Raw genomic sequence first — 24,597 nt, forward strand, 5'->3', positions numbered from 1 at the left:
TATGTAAAAAGGAAAAAGTACAGTAAAATTTTTGCGTAATAGTGTAAATTTTCTAGTAGTTGTCAATACCATATGGCGTTTTTGTCTGATAGGTCCTTTTTGTACATGACCACCTTTCAAATGTTCCTACCGGGGTTCGATTCTTATGTTGTTCGGATCCTACGTTACTCTGTAGGTCCACATCTCATATAGCCTCGCTGCTGAAGGGAACGCTAAACTCAGGTCAAGTCGAATGTTTCTGTTTTTATCTGATTATGGAGAAGCCAAAAGGAGGGTATTGTAAGGAGATCGATAAAATTGGAGAGAAAGAGAGGGATGGTCGATAACAATCATCATCATCATCATCATCATTATAGGTATTCTGCCATTATTGGCAGGTCACTTGCTGCAACTGAGAAGCTTCCATGCTCCACGGTCTTCCGCTAACCTCTTCGTCTTCACGTACGACTTTTCTATTTTGATATCGTTCATTAACTGTAGTCTTCTTCGCCCTCTCCCTCTCTTTCCTGCCACCATATCCTCTAGCACGCCCCCTGATGATATAGTTCCTTCTTATCCAATGATCCAACCAGTTTTTCTTCCTCTTCTTAATAATGTCTAAAATTGTTCTTTTCTCCCCCACAATTTCTAAGACTCATTCTTTCCTCTTATAGAGAGAATTATCTGGGTCGAGCGGTCTATGTAAGGTTTTTAATTAATTGACACAGTTTGTTTCATAAATAGTATTGGTAAACCATTAAGTTAAACATTAACTTGATCATATTTTTTTATATATTGTGATAGGTGGTACCAGTACTTCCTTTTGAAACAAATAAGTTTTTATTAGTAGTTAATTACGTTAGTACAATTTGTTTCATAAATATTATTGTGATATGTGTAGAAAGTTAATTAGTTAACTTATGCTTGGAAATTTTTCTTTAGAACTTCTAAGATTTTTTAACATCAGTAGTTAATTTGCGTTTTACTATTATTTTTTTTTCATTTAATTAGGTACTTCATAGTTTATACTGTACACTGAAAAGTAGAAAAAAGTTAATTAATAGAGAAAAAAGACTACAGTGAAAATAATTAATTGCTTTTTGTTCCGAACTGAAAACTAATGCGCAAGTTTTGTATTTCGTAAAGTTAAAACGTAAGGCTAAATGAAGCCTGTATTTTTAAAATTAGATATTAAAATAGGGGTGTAGTCGGAGGCCTTCAGAACTACACGATTTGGAATGTACTAATAACAAGGATAAGACCTTCGATTTACGGCTATTTTAATATCTAATTTTAGAAATATAGGCTTTATTTAGCCTTTCCTTTTTATTCAGAAATAGAGAACGTGTTTCTTAGTTTTCAGTTTGGGACAAAGGGCGATAAATTATTTTGTCCATATTTTTTTTTTTTTTTTTAAGTAATTAATCGTAATGTCGATTTTCTGCTTCATACAGTAAATTATTATGTAAAGGAAAAGAAGAGAAAGGAGTTAGTGTTATAAGCGTTAAAACGCGGATGTAGCTTCTTGTACCACAAGGGAAAAAAAAAAAATTGGTAATACGAGGAGAAGTCGAAAAGTAAAGAGATTTGCGAGAAAAGGTACATTTATTCTGATAATAGAAAACTGAAACATACATTATTTTTCTACTTAATATCCCTGCACTTCAACGTTTCACAAGCTTTTTTATTCCGTAATAAAAAAAAAAAAAAAAAAAAAAAAAAAAGCAAGCGGTTGCACCTGAAACCAATTTTACACAGCATCAATGACTTCTGCACACACTTTCCGAAAATTTAGTCTGTTGTGTAAGATGGAATACGCTGAACCGTGACTGATATGTAAAGTGTTGGCGATTTCATCCACTGTGATTCGTCTGTTTTCCATCACTTCCAAATTGTCCTCAGTCGTTGATGTCAGTGGCCTGCCCGATCTTTCCTTCACGATAAACAGCTGTCACCATACTGCGCTTGCATTTGACCAATAATTTCCGCAGCTTTAACACCTTCCGCAAACAAAAAGCGAATCAGTGCCCTCATTTCCTCCTTGGTGCAGATCGACAATGGAGCTGTCATGTTTAACGGTTTGCTACACTCCAACGACTAACGCGGGAATAAGACTGACACGCTGCATAGAAATGTTGCAGACACTAATTCAGCGCTGGATACTAGCAGTGTTACCAAAAATAGTTTGAGAAATTGCAAGACCCTTTACTTTTTGACTTCCCCTCCTAAGTAGTCCCTTATGATGGGGGACGAAACTTCTCTAAATTGGACTCTGCTACATTATACTTGATCGAACTGTGGATTTGAGTTGTTATCTTACGTGTTTACAGTATTTTGTGCTTAAAGATATTTTCCGTGCAGAGTCATTCCATATCAATTCAACGCAGTGACTTAACGTCACCATTTCAGATTTTAATGAAATTTGGTACTCAGATGACCTCTAGATAGACTAAGAAAAATACCAAATTTCAACTGTATATCTCAATTGGTATTGAAGATAGGGCTATGTAAAGTTTGAAAAAATCCCCAAAATAGCATGTTCAATGAATTTTAAAATTGGAATTGTAGCTCTCCTAATTGAGCTAGAGAGCTCGTTAAGGTGTCATTTTACAGTATTTTTCATACTATTTCCTTCGGTATACAACATCATATAAGCTAATACAGAATTGTTTTTTCAAAATCAAAATTTTTCAAAAAGTACATATTTTAAAATTTTGAAATTAATTCCATAAATAGATATTATTGTTGTAAAGCACCTGGCAAAATATGAATTTGGGATGATAATGGCTTCATTGTTAAAAATTCAAAACTAACACTTGATTTTTCATGAATACTCCGTACGTAGGATAATAACACACAAATGCTACGTTTTACACTTCTGTGAAAATAAAAATTAGCACATAGCGTACTTCAAGAATATAGATGAGTCCATAGTAGAACTTTTCAATAAGTAGTAGGATATGTTTATCATTTGAAATTTTAAAAAGGCACATTTCTTCAGCATACACCACTTTCAAGAAGAACATAGCTTCTTCCAATGGGAGTTGCAGAATTCACTTTTGTCAGAACCGTCCACTACTACATAACATCCACAGAACATCAGTATTACTTGGATATGAAAATGATAAAGATGGCTCGGGTAGATGAAGAAATTATTTTTATTTTACCAAGTTCTTCATTTTTCTGTAAAACATACCCGAGCCACCAATTTCCTTCATAGACAGGGGTGACATAGCCTGACAGGTCTTCTAATTGAAGTTTATTTGGAGATTTTGACACTTCCTTTTCCCAACCCTGTAAACCTCTGAAAATTTTAATACAGTTTGCCCTATATTGAATTTGACCCCCCCCCCCCTCTTAAAAGCTGTGGTAACCCGAAATTAATTCCAGCATACGTCTCTTCCAGTGCACTAAAATGGCGTTTATACAAACAATGAATGTTTACACCATTAAAAAAAAAACACCTGGTTTAAACCAACCAACCCTGTTGTTTTACTAGTGCTAGTTTTATACTTTTTATAAACCAAGTTTATTTACAGTAACATTTTTGTGAAACTTGTATTAATATTATTTTATTAACTTCTATGAAACTGAAGTTCAAAAGTATCAGCACTTTAACTTATTGCCATCAGAATACAAGTCTGTATAATACATTTTAGACCCATTACTCAACTCTTCATATTTATTCCCACAAGTTAAAAAAAAAAAAAAAAAAAAGCATAGGCCTACTTCTATTTTTCAGCTAGGTACGGGGTATTAATGAAAACTCTAGAGTTAGTTTTGATTTTTTTTTTTTTTTTTTTTAACAATGAACCCATTGTCATTCCAAATTCATACTTTGCCAGGTTCTTTACAACAATTCTATTCATGGAATTAATTTCAAAATTTTAAAATATGTACTTTTTAAAAAAATTTAATTTTGATTTTGATTTTGAAAAAACAATTATGAGTCAGCCTATATGGTATTGTACATCACAAGAAAGCAAGGGCTCCGATCCTCAGGGCAAGCCCCCCCCCCCCCCCCCCAAAGCTCATGTGAGCCGCGCATTGTATTTATGAATATACAATATTTGGCATAATTTGAATGCAATTTGTCTTAAAATCCTCATATATATGCCATATATGTCTTCTGCATCTGAATTCTCCCCCAAATTTACAGAAAAATTGGCGCCCTTGCAAGAAAGGGCATGAAAAATGCTATAAAATGACTCCTTAACTAGCTCTTTAGCTCAATTAGGAGAGCTGCACTTCCAATTTCAAAATACATTGAACATATACTTTCGCCAATTTTTTGAAACTTTACATAGCCTTATCTACAATATCGGTTGATATATAGAGATGAAATTTGGTATTTTTCGCAGTCTATATGAATAGTATTCTTGTACAAAATTTCATGACAATCTGATATGGTAAGGTAAATTTTGTTTTAAAACTTTGTTGATTTGACCTGGAACGGCTCTGCAACGAAACAATGAGTTTACAATAAAATGCTCTACACTTCGTTGTTTCAATTTTCTGTCTTCTGCCTAAACAGCATCCGATCGTTTCTTTATTATATCTAAATTATTTCTCTGTATTTCCTCATTTGTGTTAGCAAAACAGTCATATGTTGGCCTTCATGGATTCATCATGTGATTTCTTTGTTCAGTCACAGTTATTTATGTTAGTTCCGATGTCTAGTATTTGAGTTCATAAATATAGGTATAATAGATCACTCTTAACCGCACTGCTTTCTTGTCTTTTTACTTGACGACGAACAATTCACGGACCTGGTGGAGCGTAAATTCTCAGCTTGTGATTGGGGCCAAATAACGTTCATTATTCAGCGAAATCAATATTACTCTGAGAACAGCTGGTGGTATAAAATGCAGAAATACTTGTTTCAGCTGCCGTACCTCAAACACATGAAATGCAAATATTGTGACGTGAAAATTGAGGGCCCTGCAACAAACTATCAAAATCATATTGTTAATGAACACAACACTATCGTTTTATACCCATGTGATGTGTGTGGATCCTACTTATCAATGGATGCATATATTGTTCATTGGTGTGATCATCAGAAGAAGTATAGGTGAGTATAGTCGGATGTTGTATAACTACATGATTTAAGAAATCGCAGAAAGAAAAGTCTACCAGTGGATTCAATCGTGTCTCAGTCCAGTCCAATAAGGATTGTTATTATACCGGCATTTTTGCTCTACCAAAATATGTCTTTTTCATGAGTTTCTCTGCTAAAACTCATGTTCTATAAGAAAATGAAGACAGAAAATAAAATCACAGCACCTAGATTGCATTCAAACGTTTTTGCCTTTAAATGTTCTGAATTATTCTAATACGTAAATGTTAACGATGAACGCAATAAAATGTTTGCTTTCTAATGTTGTTTGGTAGCGAATAGGTATTAACAATTGGCGGATACAACCTGGATTTGATTTTGGTCTCTAATTTCTACAGAAGAAAAGAGAAAAGTATAATAATAATGGCAGTTGCATTTCCATAATTGAAGTATCAGAGCCACAGTTTGCAAACGTATCACATTCTTAATGTAGCATAATCCATTATTGAATTAAATATTCTTCGTCACCATATTTAAGTGGATTACCTAGTTGTACAGTCTAAGTCAGTTCGTAAGATGTTTTGCACTTTATCAAGTTAATAGTATTATGTAGATCGTACTTTGGTCGCGAGCGCACGCTTTGAATACAAGGTGGACATAAAATCTCTCTCTCTCTCTCTCTCTCTCTCTTATAATAAAAATTAATAACAAGAAAACGAAGAATGATGGAAGCATGCGGTCTGAAAACATCTCTTGTATGATATTCCAGATTTTGTCAGCCTGTGCTGCCATCTACTGCAGCTGACCGCAGCGCAACAGTCATTTGTTTAAAAATGGCGTCAGCACAGCAGAAAGCGAAGTGCGTGTTGTGGTACAAAATCTCCCGTCACAGTTTAACGAACATTTAGGAGAAAGTATGGACAGCAGCCACCAGAGGTTAAGAGCATAAGGAAATGGTATAGCAAGTTATGACAACAGGAAACGTTTTAGATCGTAGTAGAAGCGGTAGACTGAGTGTTAGTGAGAAACGTGTGAAAACTGTTCGTATTGCTTTAATCCAAAGAAATTCTTACGTTGCGCATCACGTGAACTGGACATCCCGTGTTAAAAATTTTACAAAAATGCTTGCAGTTATACACATATAAGGTGCAGATTCTTCATGCGTTAACACAAGAAAACTGTCCCCGACGCCCAAGTGACATCGCATGAATGTCTGAATTTCAACTAATGGAGCACATGGGCAAATCCCCAAAATCATGTAAAAAGCTTCTTGAGTTTTCCTATTATTTGCCGCAAACCGCATGACTCTATCATTCTTAGTTTTCTTGTTACTAATGTTTATTATCAGCGAGAGACGTTATGTTCACCCTTTATAATACCTTATATATGAATTAGCGAACCTAGTTTTACATTATTTCAGAGAATAGACCTTCGTCAAACATTAGATTATGCCATCTTCCTCCCACCTTCCTAATACAAAGTGAGATGTGTGATAATCGCAAGTGATTACTAATGTTTGTGTGTGAGAGAAAATAAATGATAAGGACAATATAGTGTGTGTGTTAATTTTGTTTCATATCAATATCGTGTATCAATCTCAATAAGAAAAAGTGTATATTGTACGCTAATGTACAAAAGATGAAATACACAGAAGAAACAGGTAAATCTTTATTTTCTTAACGTATAGATGCATATATATATCATCAATTTCATTGAGTTATGCATGTATAAAGGTAACCAAGAAAGTTCTGTCCCTTTTTCACCCACCACCTTTGAACGTCGATATGTCACCTAAGAAACCTAAGACGTACCTGCAAGATCAAAGTAGTCTTCATCAGCATCGACGACCTTCTGCCATTGTTCTGGAAGGCCATGGATTCCACCGCGGTGGAACTTGGTGGGCCGTGAAGCGAAGAAAGTATCGAGTGCATTTTGCACCTCTACTAGGGATTTGAACTGGCGTTCTTTAAGGTGATTTTCCAAGGAATGGAACAGCTGATAATCGGACGCTGCAATGTCCGAGGAGTATGGCGGTTGCAATAGTGTTTCCCATTCAAGGTGTAGAATAGGCTCCAGGGCCATCCTAGCCACGTGGGGCTTAGCGTTGTCCTGTAACAGTAGGACCCCTTTGCGATTCAGAAGTGCTGGCCCCAGAGTTTTAAGTTTTTCATGAATAAGACTCAACTGCTGATAGTACACAGTTGCATTGATGCTCTGGCCAGTTGATAGCAGTTCCTAATGTAAGATACCGCAAGTAGTCCACCAAACACACAGGAATACCTTATTCTGCTACAGTCCTGGTTTCAGATGTTTTGGAACCGGTTCATAGGATGCTAACCAATGATGACGGTGCCGTGGAGCTTCGTACAGGACCCACTTCTCATCACATGTCAACACCCTGTTCAGAAATGGCTCCTTCCTCAGACGAGACAGCAAAAAAACAGTTGTTTGCTTGCGTTGCCTTCTGGCCCGGAGTCCAATCATGTGGGATCCATCGACCCAACTTGTAGTGCTTCACAAGTTAATGGAGGTACTGCCTAATGGTTTCTCCACTAACACTGAATTGTAGTCCCAGTTCCTCACATGTCTGGCGCAGTACGTGACGTTTGGGCCCCGCCGTTTGGGCGCGAGTTAAATTAAAAAGTCATTATGTTAGGCGCTGAGTACTAAGTTTGAATCAAGATATCACAAGGTGTATACTGTAGTGGAAGTCCTTGAATTATACTGGATTTTGTTTTACATACTAGAAATACTGGAATTTCAAAATTCTAAAAACTGAATTAACAATTAAATTTTGTAAATTAAGTTTCAGCCAAAGTTAAGTGTGCTTTTTATTTGATAACTTTTCAAGCTAAGGTAAGTAGACCAGACTAGATATGATTGCCTGCATTACATACATAGTGAGCCTATTCCATTAAAAAGTTAAAGCAGGCCTTCTACTGTAGTTATGCGATAAGTGTAATTGTCAAACACATTTCTAGTGGCTAAACGACCAATATATGTACACTTAATTATTTTTCACTTTGAAATCGTTCTTTTTTTCCTTTCGCTACTTTCTTCAATGCAGATTAAATGCTTACAATGGGACGAAAAAAAGTGTGTTAAGTTTTGATTTTTATATTGGAATGTTAAAAAAGAAGTGATACCCGAAATACGGCATACTGAAGTTTCTAAACTCAATGTCTTAGACACCCTGTATTAACATCTTTCCCTCAACTCGATTAGGATTTAGGATTTTTAGATTTCTGGGCTTTCGGCATCTAAGGCCATTTAGCCCGTCACGTTTGAGGGAGTACACTATCCGGGGAAAGGAGAGGAAGGAAGCGGCCTGGACCTATAAATTACGTACCACCCCGGCATTTGCCTGGTGTGAATGAGGAAACCCCAGGAAAACCTCATTTAGGGTGGCTGGCGTGTGATCAAGAGCGTGTTACAATTTTTCGACAGAATGCAACCACCGGGAATCGAACCCGGGACCGCTCGCACCGAAGCGAAGCATTAGCGACTACGCTACGCGGGGCCACTTGCCTCAACTCGAGTGCGCGGAAATCTTTTATTGGTAGTTCTTTATTGGACTTAAGGAAGGGAAGAGTTTGGCAAACGTAATACGAAAGAAAACAAATTTTAATATTAACAAGTATGTAAATATTATATTTAAAAAAATACAAAAATTAAATCAATATGTTTTAATTAACATTAAGAAAATTATTAACAGTTCGTCTGATTCCTTCATTTCCTAGCTTTCTTATATAATACAAAAATGAGATCATTAGATCAGAAGTACAAGAATGGTAAACAAGCGAAAAATCAATCCATGACGAGGTTAGGCAACAAATGCCACAAATTCATTAAACTATTTAATTTAGATGAATAAATAAAATAGAGATAGAAAATATACAGATAAATGAGGTGAGATAAAGATAGAAGTGTAGGAAATGTATATATCTTGATTCGCGCTTAGTTTTCAGTGCCTAGCTTACTTTATATGTCGTAAATTGTCATTTTTACTATGTATCTCGCGCCCAAACGTCCGGCGCCTAAACGGCAGCGCCGAAACGTCCGCGCCCAAATGGTGGCGCCCAAACGTCCTGTCCCGGTCTGGCGACTGTTTGCCTCAATTGTTGCCTGAATATATTCATTTTGTACATGTTGTGTTGGTTTTCCGGCACGTGGAGCGTCTTCGAGTTTTTCATCACCGTCCTTAAACTTATTAAAAGACCGCTGCACTGTCCGCGTAATCACGACACCCTCACCAAAGGCCTGGCATATCTTTCGCCCCGCTGCAGCATCGTTTGACACAGTTTGAACTTGTACAGCATACATGCTCTTATGACACTTGTGAAGGTCCCATGTTCGCTCTGTCCTTACGCAAGTTCACGGTGTAACTGAACTGACGTAACCAGGCAGTATGTTTTATATATCCACACCAACAACTGACTTTCGCCTTATCTCCATTCGCATTCAACTCACGGTGTGAAGGCCAATTGAACACAAACCTTCATAAAAAGCGACTATATATATATATATACTTCAGAAGTATATCTATTGAAGAAAAATGTCTTTTTGACCCTTCAGTAGAAACAATTCATTTGCTTTAATATGTTCATAATAATAAGTAAATGTCCAAACAAAAACTACTCGACAGACCAACAAAACTCCATAGTCGGTAATTACTCTGCCGTGTCGTGACAAAACGCTGTAACTTTGGCGCAGCATTTTTGCGAAAAAGAGCCGTAAAGTTTTCATCTGAAAATGTGATCTGTATCGTGTATAACCAGTGTAACTAGGCAATAATGGTCAACCAATCAATTTTCACCAAATTTAATCACACAACATGCACTTACGTAACATTACATGTAACCACGTGTTTCCAAAGTCAAGATACACTGGTTGTACACGATACAGATCACATTTTGGGATAAAAACTTTACGGTTCTTTTTCGCAAAACTGCTCCGCCAAAGTTACAGCGTTTTGTCACGACACGTAAGTACTAACCGTTAACACTTGTGCAGTTGTTTAATTTAAAAGAGAACATATTTCTGTCTTCATTGATTATTAGATGTTTCCATTTTCTTTTACAGCTGCCCTGTTTGTGATCGTCGGTTTGTTTCTGAGAGTCAAATGCAAAACCACAAAAAGAAGAAACATTACAAGACAATTCCCCGCTTGGACTGTGAACGATGTAACATGAATTTTTATTCGGAAGAAGGTTTGAACACGCATTTGAAATCTCACAAAACTGAGGAAGAGTAAGTTTGCATTACTGTTAAACTGTTATTCTTCGTAAGATTATGTTCGAATTACATTGATATTAATGTCGTGCAAGTTATGTCTTCCCAACAGTGTTATTATCTTGAGTAGAGTACTACAGAATGCGTCAGTGAATCGGACAGTTGTGGAACTTTTTTTTATTTTTTTATTTTTTTTTCAACATTGGAACGCATTTAATTACCTTTGTCTAAATCGAAATACTTTTGCAAAATTGTTAATTCAAACATGGAGAAGAAGTGGGAAGAAAATAAGTTGACAAAAGAGTGGCAGCATATTCCAATTCAAAGTCGGGGTTCTGATTCAGATATGACGCCTAACTAAACTAAGCGCTAACTAACCAAGAACAGTTATTTTTCTATATTTTTTTTTTCGTCTCTCTTCTTAATGAAGCATTTACTGTAAGATAGTTATAATTTCTCATTTGTTTTGTATTGTAGTATTTTTATTGCTGTCTGGATATTTGTCCACTTTTCCACGCTCACTTTGGAGATCCTTTCTTCCAATAACTTGTTCACGCATGCACACACACATCTAGAAAAGTACAATATAACAATGATCCTTTCAGAAGATTTTTTCCGGGAGGAGGTGAAAAGTAGTACAGCGAATAAACACTGGTAATCCACATTGAGCATGATCAGATATTTTGCCCCGGGGAATTTCCCCTTTTCCGGGCCAACCCCTTAATTTCATTACTGTATTATGATTACTTAATCAGTACTCACTTTTCCAGTTGAAGACCCGGGTTCGATTCCCAGTAGGAGCTCATGTGGTTCGAATCTCATGTTAACGTATAGGTCCACATGTCATATAGCCTCTATGCTGAAAAGGACGCTAAGCTCAAATCAAAACCGAAAATTATTTGATAAAACAATAGGATCCATATTAACTAATAATAATGGGAGTCTTACACTTGCCTGAAGTATCCGATTAAAAACGATTGCAAACAGTTTCAGCAATAACTTTCCGCCTTTGTCAGTACTTTTTTTTAATACCTACGTTGCTGGAAGAACTACGTTTTTCCAAACTCTTCCTCCTCGTAAACTTATGGTTATGAGCTGATAAAGAATTTAGTTTTTTTTTTTTCTGATACGTAGGGTCCCAGATTCGATCCCAGCCCACGCCAAGTGGGCTTTGCTGGGTCAAATGCGTAGGTTTTCTTGGTGTTCTTCTGTTTCTTCCCAGTTTCTTCATTCCACCAGTATCATGCATCTGACGATCTTGCTCTCCCTTAGGCTCGGAGCACAATTGTGGGACATTAAACTAAAAAAATAACAAATAACATATGTTGTCTTCGCATTGCCATTATCTAGACGTGAAGTAAATAAGCATCATTAGATTATTCGTCTGTGAAGTAAATAAATAAATAAATAATACAAAATAATAAATCAGTATATTGAACCTCTGTAAGTGATTTATTGTCACAATCTTCGACATAAATTGAACAGTGATAAATAGATTGATTATCTTAAAGTGATAAATAGATTATCTTCAGGCTCATCCATTAGGTTAAGATCTTCCATTAGATTGAGTTGTTTCGCGCTCTTAGTAGCTCTGTATTCTAAATCTTCTTGTAGCAAGTTCTGCCAATTCAAAACTGCTGTTCGTTGTACCAGGTTGAGAAGGCAGTTCTCTTCTTGATACGATTCCGTAATTTGTGTGATTTGTAAGTCACCCATTTCCTGTTTATAACTCTGTGGGAAATGATTAAGGAATGATGGTAGAGTAAGGAACTATGTCTACTGGTTTAAATTCATCTGGGGTAATATTGGCCACGCCTCAATAAAAATAGCAAATTTTCGACAGTGTACCTTACAATTGGAATAAGGTGCGGTACGGTGTGGAGACTTGAGTTTTCTTCGATAGATGACAAACCACGCTAAGGTCAATAAGAAATAAGAAACTGGGCCGTTGTATTGGTAATTATGCTGTACATTTCTGTCCTACTGTGTAAGTATGATCAGGACATGGTGAGAATAGTGTACTCTTTTAAACAAAATGAGTTTATCGTTAAAAGTTTTTGGAGAACGGAATCTGTTGTTGCTATGCAAAGGGCATTTAGAAACAAATTTGCTTCACGTTCTGCCCCAGACTGGAACACAATATGGTCACTAGTGAATAAATTGGAAGAGAAGGCATCACTTCTAAGTGAGACGAGGAAGCATTGGATCTCGCAGGCGGGTATTATGAAAGATGTCAGTTATCGACTCCTTAGGTCGCCCAAGAAATCTCCGTGGTTTGTCACAAGAAACCGGTTATAGCTATTCAACATGTAATTTATGGTTGTTACCACTGACACTTAATTTATATTTTTACTAACACTTAATTTGTATTATGCAGTTTCGCTTCAAAAATCCAAAACCTAATTCCAATTGTAGGGTACACTGACGAATATTTGCTGTTTTTTGAGGTGTGGTCGATATTACCCCGGATAAATTTAAACCGGTAAACGTAATCCCACAAATCTCCCATCCTTTCTTGATCATTTGCCACAAACTACATGAAAATCGGACTTCAGTTAGAAACTTTAGACCCAAATGAAATCCGAGAGTTTTTTTTTTTTTTTAAATCACCCTGTATATTCCTCGACCTATTTGCTGTTTAAAATACTTGAGTTTCCCCTACCCAACTCTATGGCGACGCAACTGGGGGAATACACTTAGTTCAAAATATCAATCTCTGAAAATAATGTAATATGGGTCTTGGCGTTTTTCGCATCTCAACTGTTGTGGAAGTCCAAGAGTGGCAACAGACTGTGTGGATACGGTGTATATACGAATGTAATTAGCGTTTAGTCGTCCCGACCGTTTCGTTTGCTTCTCAAAGAAACGCAAAGAGGAAAGAATACATGTGTATCGTATCAGCTAGTTGGGAAATTGATTGTTAACAAATTGTATATTTCCTAAATCAAGTATTCCAAGTTTACTTTTTCCTTCAGTAATATTTTTTAATTATTCTCTTTTCAAAAACGAAACAGAATTTTATTTACAAATTTACTGTGCAAATTGAAGACTACTTATTTGCAATAGGATGCAATGACACTGAACGGTAGCAGTAATGGCGCAATCTGAAAACTCTAATGTATATCAATGTCCCAAATCTTGCAGCAGGAATTCTGGATGATGGACATTAGTTGTACAAATGAGCAATATGGGGAGTAATAAAAGTACCGCAAATCATTGTGTGCGAGAAGGTACTGGTAAGAACTGTCTATATTGTAAACTCCTGCAAGTTTTAAAAATTCTCTTTTGTGTCCCTTTGTATAATATAATTCTTACTGTGTTATTATTAATCTTTTTTGTCGTTTTGTCCTAAAGTTGGGCATAAAGTTTTTCTTGAAATATTCTGTCTTGCAAGGGCGCCCATGTTGTGGTTTCCAAGGGGGGGGGGCAAGTATAAGCGACGTTTCAAATTTTGCTGTAACTAATGTAAAAATTCTATTGTGTTTTCAATATTCCCAAGTACAATTTCCTCTTGGGGGGGGGCGATCGCCCCACCTTTCCCCCCCTGATGGGCGCCCTTGCTGCCTTGTTGCATGTTGTTTTGCAAATGTGACAGAGTAAGAATCAAATTTGATTACGACCTCTCGTACAACTAACTTGTGAACTACGATAAATTTACTTTCAGTTTCACAACTGAATTTAAGTTGGAGGTGATGGATTATGCAGAGAAACATGGGAATGTGGCAGCGGAGAGGGTGTATGGTGTTCCTCAAACGCTTATCAGATACTGGAGGCCTCAAAAGCGAAGGTTGCAGACTGGAAAGCGAGTGACTGAAGGAATAAACAAAAATAAACTTTTTGAGATACTAGAAACGGATGCTGAGAACGTAAAGTAAGTTCTTGATAGGAAAAATGCACCTGATAAAATTTAAAAGAATTAATTATTGAGATCTATGATTGTTGCGAAATATAGCTTGTAAATGTTAATTGTTGTTAATTTCAACTATGTTGGCTATGCCGTTTACATAATTTTTCGTTGAAGCTTTACCCACCCACGATGATGTTAAGAGGAGTAACATATTTCAAGCTTCTTATTCCAATTGATCATTGACTACAGTGATAAATGTAATCCCGCGTAGCGAGTCGCTAATGCTCTCACCTTTGGTGCGAGCTGTCCCGGGTTCAATTCCTGGTGGAGACACTCGGTCAAAAAAAAGTGTAAAAGCTTTTTCAGGGTATCCATCTTAAGTGAAGCTTTTTTTGGATTTTCCTCATTCACATCAGGCAAATGCCGGGATGATACCTAACATAATGGCCGCTTCCTTCTTTCTCACAGTTTCCCGGGTAGTGTGGACATTGGAGATTACTGGACCAGTGAAAATGTCAGCAGAATCTCACTGTCTACTGAACACCTCTCGAGGCGTGATTCCGTGTTGGAATCTCATCAGTTCAACCGAAGAGGAGATCAAATCAAATAACATGTAGAAGAAACTAGTATTAAAAGTAAGAAGTCAGGTGAACTGGTTGCTACTCAAGTCACCGATTCTTACTTTCAGTTTACCTACACTTTCGGATTGAAGTCTGAAGATTGTCGTCTTATACTTTGTCCTTATATTCCGAGTTCCCTTCAACGTTTCGAATGTCAGCACTTCGGGCACACTAGTATATCATGTAATGCGACAGCTGCTATTTGGGTTAATTGTAGCCAGAAAAGTCAAGGTGCGGAACCATGTACAATAAGCATTATTGTGTTAACTGCAAGGGAGATATTTCTGTTTAGTTCAGGAATTATCCAACTTCTCAGAGACAGAAACGTATCGGAGAACTCATGGTTCTATAGAAGATTTCTGCTACGGAAACCAAACGACACTTAAAAGAAATCATTGTCACTATAGCCGCTACCTCTCGTAAGACCTTGGAGACTTACATTTGACATTACCACCCAAACTGAGATTGTTACTCAACTGCATCCTGAAAACCCCATTCTTAATATCAAGCGAACTTACCAAAATCCAGCGTGTTTCAGTTTGTAGTATTCTTCAGGGAACTTCTCTTCGCTGCTCATCTTACATCGCTGGCCTGAAATTTAGCCAGTATGTACGCCGACTGAATGCTCCTGTCTTCTCCCTGGAACACGCAAAATATACACTCATTCGTAAACCACCTGCAGTTTCTGTTAAACTTTGATACAGTGGAGGACGATCTAATGGATCATGAGGAGACGGTAATTGACACATGCGGGAAAGTATATCTTAAACATTAATGTTTTGCATTAGCTTCTTCAGTTACCTTCAGCTTCAGCTTCAGTAGTCACCTAGAGAAACTGAAACCACAGGTCTGTGACCAGTCATAACAATTATACGAACTATAGACGGGATAAGCAGGATGATGGTCGCGCTACTGTAGGCGTGATCATAAGGGTCTCCGAATATTGATTAATTGTAGTGTAGTATTAATATGATTTGTTGATCAATATTAAAATATATTCGGGATTTATGCAATAGTTGATTATTGGAATAAATATTGAGAAAGAATTTACATATGTGTATTTTCGTTAAGCTTAACTAGAACTATTTAAAACTCTACTATTTAATGTTCTTTTTTATATCCAGTTTCAGAGTTAAGGTACCAGAAAGCTATCAACCAATCAGAACAAAATATTTCTACTGTGATATCTGCAGGAAAGTGTTTACTGATGAAAATGGGCTGAAAGCGCATCATCAAGAACATGAAAAGACGTGAAGCACAATATAAGTAGTCGTCAGTTACTGCACAGTGTACGCTACAAGAGGTGGGTGAGCTGTAATTTTTATGTGGAAGTCTCATACAGCAAGTGTTAACGAAGTTTAATAAACAACGTGTACCTTTTTTTTTTTCTTTCTTAAGTCCTGGGAATCTAATATGATTTTAGCAACTACTACTGCTATTGCCATTGACTGCCAGGCGCTAATTGGAAACGTAGGCTTCCGGGAGATTATGACATATAACAGTTATTTTTGAAAGAAACACTAATATCAACATTCCTTTTTGTAACTTGCTGATCACCTGCACAATAGCTCAAAACTTGGAAATGGAATTTCTAGTTTTACGTCCGATGGTTACTTCCCTTAGGCTAAAGGAAACAGATGAATTAATGAAAGTGAATGATTATTTATGAAATAACTGACAGAATGATAATGTGGGAGGAAACTGGAGAACCCTGAGAAAATTCACGTATACTTATTGGAACTTAATCATTTTTGGGAAACAGTTGTCTAACACGGAGAGCCAAGCAGTCTCTTCTGCATTTCCGAGTTCGAGTTCCATCGCCTGGATGGTCAACATCGACCATTTGCCTTGACGTCACCAGCTGACAGCTACATTCTAACAGCTAGGAAGCAAGTTGATTTCCTATTCATTGTTTGCTGTCTACAAGGAAATCCTTGTATTTGTAAAGCATTTTGTAATAAACTGTGGTAGCAGCTTCCCAAACCTTAATCCCTATCCTCACCGTCCGCCATGCTTCATCATGTCTCATAACTTTTAAGTTTATTTATGATGAGACCAGGCACTTTCTCAATGAATTTGTATCTTACTGGCCCTCGCAGTCTTATATCAACACCCGGACGTTGTCCACTTCGATCGTTTACCTGCCTTTCATCGCAGCGACGAGGAAGTATTAGTTACTGTAAATAAGAACTTTGAATTCCATGAGTTCTTCTTCGTGGGTTCTGGAATGGGACTCAGAGGGGACAGGCGGATCAAAAGCAATTGAGAGAGCATGATCTTGGTCACTTCTTCGTCATTTTCGATACTGTCATTAGCCGTTCGTCTTTGGTCATTTTCGATGTGAACATTCTGAGACGCCTAGCTCTTCGGGACTTCAGGACATACTACGACGTACACTAGTCCCAGCTTGTGAAAGGACCGTGGAACAACTTCGGTGAAACTATTCTGAAATAAAGTTGCTTTCCCAAGCTCTAGTTTCATCAACATCCCGATTGGTATCATCAGTCTTTATTTGAATCATACATTTTATTAAAATTATAATTGTTATTTAAAGAACCTCACACCCTCTTAGTAATTTCCAGCAACCTTGTCTGGTTACCTTTCGTGTCCTTACACTATGTTGTCCACCAGTAAGTTGCGTCCAGTGATAAAACCAGGGACTGCTTGTACCAGAGGTGAGCGCTTTGCCTTTGGGCAACCGCGTCCCCCTCAAACTTCGTGGTAACAGTTATGCATAAATTAAACAAATGTAGGCAATTGTTTACACACACTGTTTACAATTTGAAATATTTCGCTTCATTTAAATAAATAAATTCAAACCTAAAGGGAAGGTAAAGGGAGTGAAATACCTCAAATTGTACATAGCGTTTGTAAATGTTTGGTCCAATATTGTTTCATTTATATATAACTGTTACCTCCAAGTTTTGAACTTGTTCGTGTGTAAGTAATCATCAATAGTTAAGAGAGATTGTTGATATTAGAGTTTTGTTTGGAAATGACTCAGTTAAATGACGTATAATATTCTTTGTGGAGCCTAAGTTCTGCAATTACTGTCAGGTAGTCAATTGCAACAGGATAATCGCCGAATGGAATATCAGAAAAGTAATCATCCGATTAGAATTCGCAAGGCACATTTAGGAAAAAAAAAAGTTAAATGGTTGTTAATCTTAACAAAAATGTGTCAGATTTCATCTTTCTGAAAGTGTTAACGGCTTTTCTTTTTAATTCACATTTGCTCATTTAAAATTTATAAAGTTTTGGATGGTTGGTTGATACGTCAACTTCAGTTTTTTTAACGTTCATATTGAGTGTTTTATGACATTTCATGCTCGCTAAAAATGTAAATTGGCGATGGTTTGGTTGATAGTTTTTAAGAAACTGAACAATTCCTATTGAAACCTATCGAAACCTATTGACACTTAAAAATTTTTGTTCCTGCAGCTATTATGAATATACACTTATACTAGTATATTTAATGGAATACAACAAAATTGTAATTAATCTAAGTTTACAAAATTTCATTGGAGTTTACCGACTGAAATATGTGCCAATTTTATTATGCACGTTTTTCTATCAATACAGAACATTACAAGTTTTCATTTATATTTAAATTCATATTTTGTATAACAAAATAATCGATTTTAGTATGGTCTGGGGATTCTTTCTTGTATATTAAAGAAAAAAATATGTTATTTCTTTTTAAAAGTCTTTTCCGGGAAAGCTTTGGAAATGTTTCTCCAAATTTCTCCAGAATTTATGGACCTATGACACATGTGTATAGTATCATTCTAAAGAAACAACGTACGAACTATGAACTTAAAGTAATTTGAGTACAAGCAGGAGCTTCCTAAGTAAATTGTTTAAAATACTGTATATTTTCCTCTTCAAAATGTCAAATATTTCATAAGATTGTAAAGTATTTTTTATCTTCATATCTACTAGCAGTATTTCAATTAAACTAGGCAAATGTATAGCATACGGTGTATAGTATTTCTCAAGATACCTAAACATGGAGGCCCAATAGAGGCATCCGAATTAAAACAAAAAGTTTTTCTCGGGAAAATTTCCCTAATTTGTGGATAGTGACACGTGTGTATGGTGCCATTGAAAGCCTACTTTATTCCAAGGACAACGAGGTCCGAACTATGAATCTAACATAATTAGAGTCCGAGTAGTAGCTTCCGAAACGAATCTGCAATTTCTTTAAGAACCATCACTTCTAAAAAGTTAATGGCAAATGATATGTACCATTTTGCAAATATTTGTATTAAAAATGATACAAACAAACAAAAAGTTGCATATTAAAAAAAAAAAAATCGTTCTCTGTAGCTTAGTTAGTACCTCAGTGATAAAGCAAGAATCTAACTTGGCCATCTTGAGGCAGATGTCGGTTCTCTAACCCCAACGAATAGTTTTTCTGTGCTGCTTTCAAAAACTAAAATTAACTAGATTTTGTGTTTGTTTGCTTCATCCATTTTCAGCATATTTCTACATTGGTAATACCTTCATTTAACGTAGAATCAGCACATTTGTCCCATTGATATATCTATAAATCTACATGCTAGTCAAAGAAAAGATATCTGTATTATTATTATTATTATTATTATTATTATTATTATTATTATTATTATTATTATTATTATTATTATTATTATTATTATTATATTATTATTATTATTATTTGGTGGTTTTCTAAAGATATCCAGTGCTATAGAATGGTAGTGTGAATACTAAAGAGAAAACTAGGTACAATTTGAAATATATCTTACAAATTTAACTTACATGTATACATCTATACCACATTTATCATCAGTGTTACATATGTACACGCACACATTCAGACTTACTACCGCTTTCCTTCCTAGTTTAGTGGCTAGCACGTGTGTCTTTAGTATATAAGGTTGCCGATTCGTTTTCCGGTGAAAGAACATCAAATGCGCCATAGTGGTTCAGATTCCATTTTAAATTGTAAGTCCAGCACAATATTGGCTCACTGTTGACAAAATATTATAAAAATCAGTCAAGCAAGCCAGTAAGCAATCTTACCATCGTTTGAAAATCAGTTTCCAAATCAGGCTACGATCATTCGCCCAGGTTCTAGTCTATTAGTATATCATTTACATAAAAGCCTTTTTTTTGTAAAGTCTTCCTTTTTGCAATGACATGTCAGCTTCTATCAATTAAAATAGCATTGCATACCAGCTTATATTCTTTTTATTCCCTACACCCTTCTGGAACCTACTTGGGACAGTGCACATATTAGATTAGCCCCTCGGCTGCTTGAAAGCTGTCTGCTACCACGGCTCTTAAAGCAACGGAAATTGTGATACAGATGACTAGAGTTCGAATCCCAGCTCAATTGTAGATCAATTTCTTACTTAGCCCGATTACAATTAACAGATAGTTAAGTTTCAAATAATGTAAATTGTTGTGAGCTGTATTTAGTTTTTTTTTTTTTTTAATTAATATTATTAAGTGAATAAATATTATGATTGATTTTCTTCCAGCAGAATTCGCTGCGAGCCGTGAAGCACCCGATTGCCGAAAAACAAATATAAGAGAGCTACTATTTTTGTCTGAATATGAGGAAACATTTTTATGGTGATGCTCTAAGATACCAAGAACTTTAAGAAGTCCTCCTAACCTACATAATAGTATAGCATTAGTTAAGAAATCAACTGATTTAAACGAGTGTATCATGGAAATCCCGAAGATACATGTGTCTGTATTACCACCAATCATGGAATTCACTCATTCTATAGAATAATTAGTGAAATTGTGGAATACTATAACTTGAATTGAATGTATTATGTTCATTGGTTCCATTTTGCCCTATGCTCTGTTATATTTTAATTGTAAAGGGGCCGATTGTCTCTCAAATATCGATTCTAGATCTTCAAGGAAAGCTTTCAAAGGAGGGGTACAAGCGATCCTGCCGAGTTATGGAAATACAAGTATGTCTTTTCAAAATGAGCAGTACAGTGGAACAAAGGATGATAAAAGAGGGAGTCTGATATCAGCTGTAGTGTCCTCATGTTGGGTCTTCCCAACTCTGGTCGCTTTATCTTGGAATTTAATGGTCATTTGAGCAGAATTTTGGACTCCTTTTTTCCTGGACCTCTCATGTATGCGGATAATCCATCGACTTTGTTTTCTTCCGTTCGTAATGAATGGAGGTAAGTGAATTTCTCACAGTATCGTCTGGTTCTGCTTCTTTTCGTGTCAAATGTTCAATTGTCTACCAATGACCTCCCGATCTCGTTTTCCGGAGTATTTATATGAAGAGAAATGCTGGAGTCATTATTAGAGTATACCATAGAAGACCTGGGACTTCCTTGTTTTGTTGGCACATAGCAGATTCAGACAAGTGCAAGACTGGAAATTAAAAAAAAAAAAAAAAAAATTCCGTCTGTCCCATAACTAGAAAAAAAAGTGTATATATAATAATCCAACTTCAAAATCTTTTTCCTCTGACGAGGGCATTGTGGCCATCCGTTTATTCCTACTAAAATGCGGTTTTGCCAAACGTATACACCTCATGAACATAGGTATGTATCAACAACTCTTTTCCAAAGAAAATTGACATACAGCAAAATCTGTTTTAAATGGAACTATACGGTATCATTTTATGCATAGGTTTAATATTTCCGATGCGAAGCCCGAGCAGGACTTGCGGTAACTTATTAATGCAAACGTACAAACTTGGTAATATTGTAGCAATATTAATAAGTGTCTTTGTCTTCAAATAGAATGTTTAGAGATTCATTTGGAAAATATTTTGCATGCCTATCTTTTATCTACTACCTGAGACAGTGCACTAAACTAGTATTGCCAGATTTTCCCAGAGTACATAAAGGAAGATTTTAGGATTTTTAGAAGAAAAAACGGAGGATATGTGATTTACACATAATAAACATATATAATTTCACGTAACAACATCAGAATAACTTCAATTAAAACTGGGACAGATTCACTAAAAATAATTGCAACTCACAATATACACAAAAATATGTTAGAACTCTTTGAGGAAGCTCATGTGGTTTGGATCCACGTTAAAGAGTAGACCTTTGTCTTATGTAGCCTCCTCTCATATAGGTAGCCTCAAATCCATCCAACCAAGTATATTACATAAATCTGTGTTGCCTTTTAGTTGTATTTTCATAAAGTCTTTGTATCTCCTATCAGTCCCATATCTATTTTGTTAGTTCGAAAAAGCCCATGCAGGACATGTTGAAAATCACAACCACTTAAGAGTTCTGCATTTATTAGTCACAGTTGCTTCTGTTCCTGACATCAGTATTTTACATTCATCGAGATTGCGATATGATCGAAACGGTGTTGACAGATGAAGGCTAAGATGCTAAATATGAGGGTGCTGATGTGATAGAAAATAAAACCTGAATCTGTTGCACTTGTCTCTGAACTTTCTGGTACTTGCTACAGTGTGTGAGAAATCAGTTCCTCTGATTTTTTAAAAACAATTTGCACTAACATATAAAAACGTACTGATTACTATAAGAGTAATTTCTTGTATTTATTTCTTAAAATAATAAAAAAAAAAAAAAAACGCAAGAAGTTGTTCTACGGGGAAAATAAAAACCTATAATAACAAAACAAAAATTGTGGGGAAAAGGTAAGATATGGCAACTCTGCACTAAACTGTCAGGAAGCTGGAACTTGCTAGATAAAAAGTACAGGATCGAAAGCATTACTATAAGCTAAATAAATTTTCAGCAGAAAGAAATATTAGCAACAGATTTCTTGTAAAAATATATAACTTTCGTATGTTAAATATAAGTTTCTGTTGAGTAATTTTTAAATCGTTTTACTGTATCTCTTTTTCCCATTCGACGTCAGAATTAATCTTCCATTTTTAACGTGAAGACATTGTACATTATGTAACCATTTACATTGTGTATTCTAATAGAAGTGCCTTTTCTAATCTTATGTTAAGAAAGATATCTATTATACATTTGTTTAAAAAAAATGTAAGCTCTTATTTTTTAATAAACGTTATTGATAGTAATTTATATTATTGTATTTTATATTAGTTCGTTAAGGTTATTGTTATTGTCACATACAACATTTACCTGACACACAATCATAGTATTCGTCTTGCGAATAAAATCAGAAAAACACACTGCTGAACAAGACTGTACTTTTAATATAAAAACACATTTACACGTGACGTTTCGATCTTCTAGCCAAGATCCTCATCACGTCTGTACGTCTGATGTGTACGGAGTGTACGTCTGATGAGGATCTTGGCTAGAAGATCGAAACGTCACGTGTAAATGTGTTTTTATATTAAAAGTACAGTCTTGTTCAGCAGTGTGTTTTTCTAACATTTATCTCTAGTCACAAACAATGGACAAGCAAAGCCGTGCTATACAATACTAACTAGAACATTGTCGATTTATTTTGTGTAAAATGAAGACACTATTTTTTATTTTATTTTTTTATTGTTTATTTATTTATTTATTTTTTGATTTATTACTCGGAAGATTTTTATAGATATCTTAAGTATAGAAATGCATGTGTGTATACAGATCCACACCACCGTGCGTTGGCTTGAACCGCATTGATGCAGTCGAAGTAACTGCATCGGAAAGACTGTAGGTTATTTCGAATTATTTGATGCACTTCCTAAGGGGTGAGGAGGAGGATTGAAAGGGGAAGAGGTGGTTTAAAATTTATGCCAAATATAGAGTATTTCACGAGGTCCTCATGTTGGGAAGACGGAACACGGTACGTGAACTCAGGGTCAAGTGGGGTAATTGTAAAACGAAAAACCATACATTAAAAACTGCTTGGGTTAGAAACATAACAATATATATATATACACACGTTACATAAACATCTTTGGAAATAACTCAGGTTCTTTTCCTTATCACATTCAGTTTTGTTGAAAAAAAATAGAAACATGTTTCAAAATAGCCTCTGCATTTGGGACTATTTTGAATAGCAATGGGGCTATTGTGAAACACCTGTATAACTTACGGGATTGAAGACTCAAAGAAGTACTGAGAGCTCTAATAAAATGTTTTGGGTGTAATGTTTTATATGACAAAATTTGGTGTAATTATCTCTGATAGTTGCTCAGTTATTGCCTATCAAAAATTAAAAGTAACTCGTTTTTTTTTTTAAGTACTTACCTTATCAGTGCTTAGCGAAGCGATTTTTAGCGAAATACCGTTGAAAAAACTTTACTCCGGATGGGCCTTAGTGGGGCACCGATGGAAAATACTTTCTCGGTTGAGTTCTTAGTGGTACACCGTTGGAAAAGATGACCAAATTCTCTTCCAAGCCTCACTTATGCCGAAATTTAATATAGTAATTGAAAGTAAGACATAAGATAGTGGTGGTGGAATAAAAGAAATCTCCCCAGCATGGTTATTGATTCAACAATATACGATTGAAAATTGAAGGAATATCCGAAATCATCTTGTGATTGTATTGTGGAGAAAACATTAGGGTGTGTTACATAGTGCCTTATTTATTGGAAATCCGAAGGCGTGTGTTGTATGCCTCCTCTCTGCATTTGAAGAGTCTAGACAAGGACATCATAATTGGTTTGATATGGGATAGTGAAAGTTTTTTTTTTTTTTTTTTTTTAAGCGATTTATATTTTCACAATCCGGGAGTAAGGAAAGAATTATTAAGAATATATAGACTGAAACGTGGATCTGCATATGTAATGATGTGAAATGATATTGAAGAATGGTTCTGTAATCTTGTATGGGACTCTGACTATAGGCCTATTTTATTGAAAACTTCATTAGAAAGAGATTATGGAAAGTACTCTGACATGATGTAGTGTGTGAGGAAAATATATGTACTCTTGAATTTGTTTCTTTCCG

At 35.7% G+C, this 24,597-nt stretch overlaps 1 protein-coding gene across 3 annotated transcripts in view; it reads left to right on the forward strand.

The window, feature by feature from the left end:
• LOC145684180 (uncharacterized) overlaps positions 1 to 21,845 on the forward strand; it is a 37,559-nt gene extending 15,714 nt beyond the window's left edge. The window contains exons 5-9 of one of the 3 annotated variants that reach the window (XM_081756188.1): positions 4,866 to 5,053; positions 10,121 to 10,288; positions 13,935 to 14,141; positions 15,862 to 16,040; positions 20,248 to 21,845. In XM_081756188.1, the coding sequence (XP_081612314.1) occupies positions 4,884 to 5,053; positions 10,121 to 10,288; positions 13,935 to 14,141; positions 15,862 to 15,991 (675 nt within the window). In that variant the 5' untranslated portion in view covers positions 4,866 to 4,883 and the 3' untranslated portion in view covers positions 15,992 to 16,040; positions 20,248 to 21,845. Of the gene's footprint in view, positions 1 to 9; positions 5,054 to 10,120; positions 10,289 to 13,934; positions 14,142 to 15,861; positions 16,041 to 20,244 lie in introns of those variants that run through there. The other 2 variants (XM_081756187.1, XM_081756186.1) reach the window with 2 other exon arrangements.
• The last annotated feature ends 2,752 nt before the right edge of the window (positions 21,846 to 24,597 follow it).

The sequence above is a fragment of the Thermobia domestica genome, chromosome 4, assembly GCF_964235325.1.
Source record: "Thermobia domestica chromosome 4, izTheDome1.hap1.1, whole genome shotgun sequence".
Taxonomy (NCBI): domain Eukaryota; kingdom Metazoa; phylum Arthropoda; class Insecta; order Zygentoma; family Lepismatidae; genus Thermobia; species Thermobia domestica.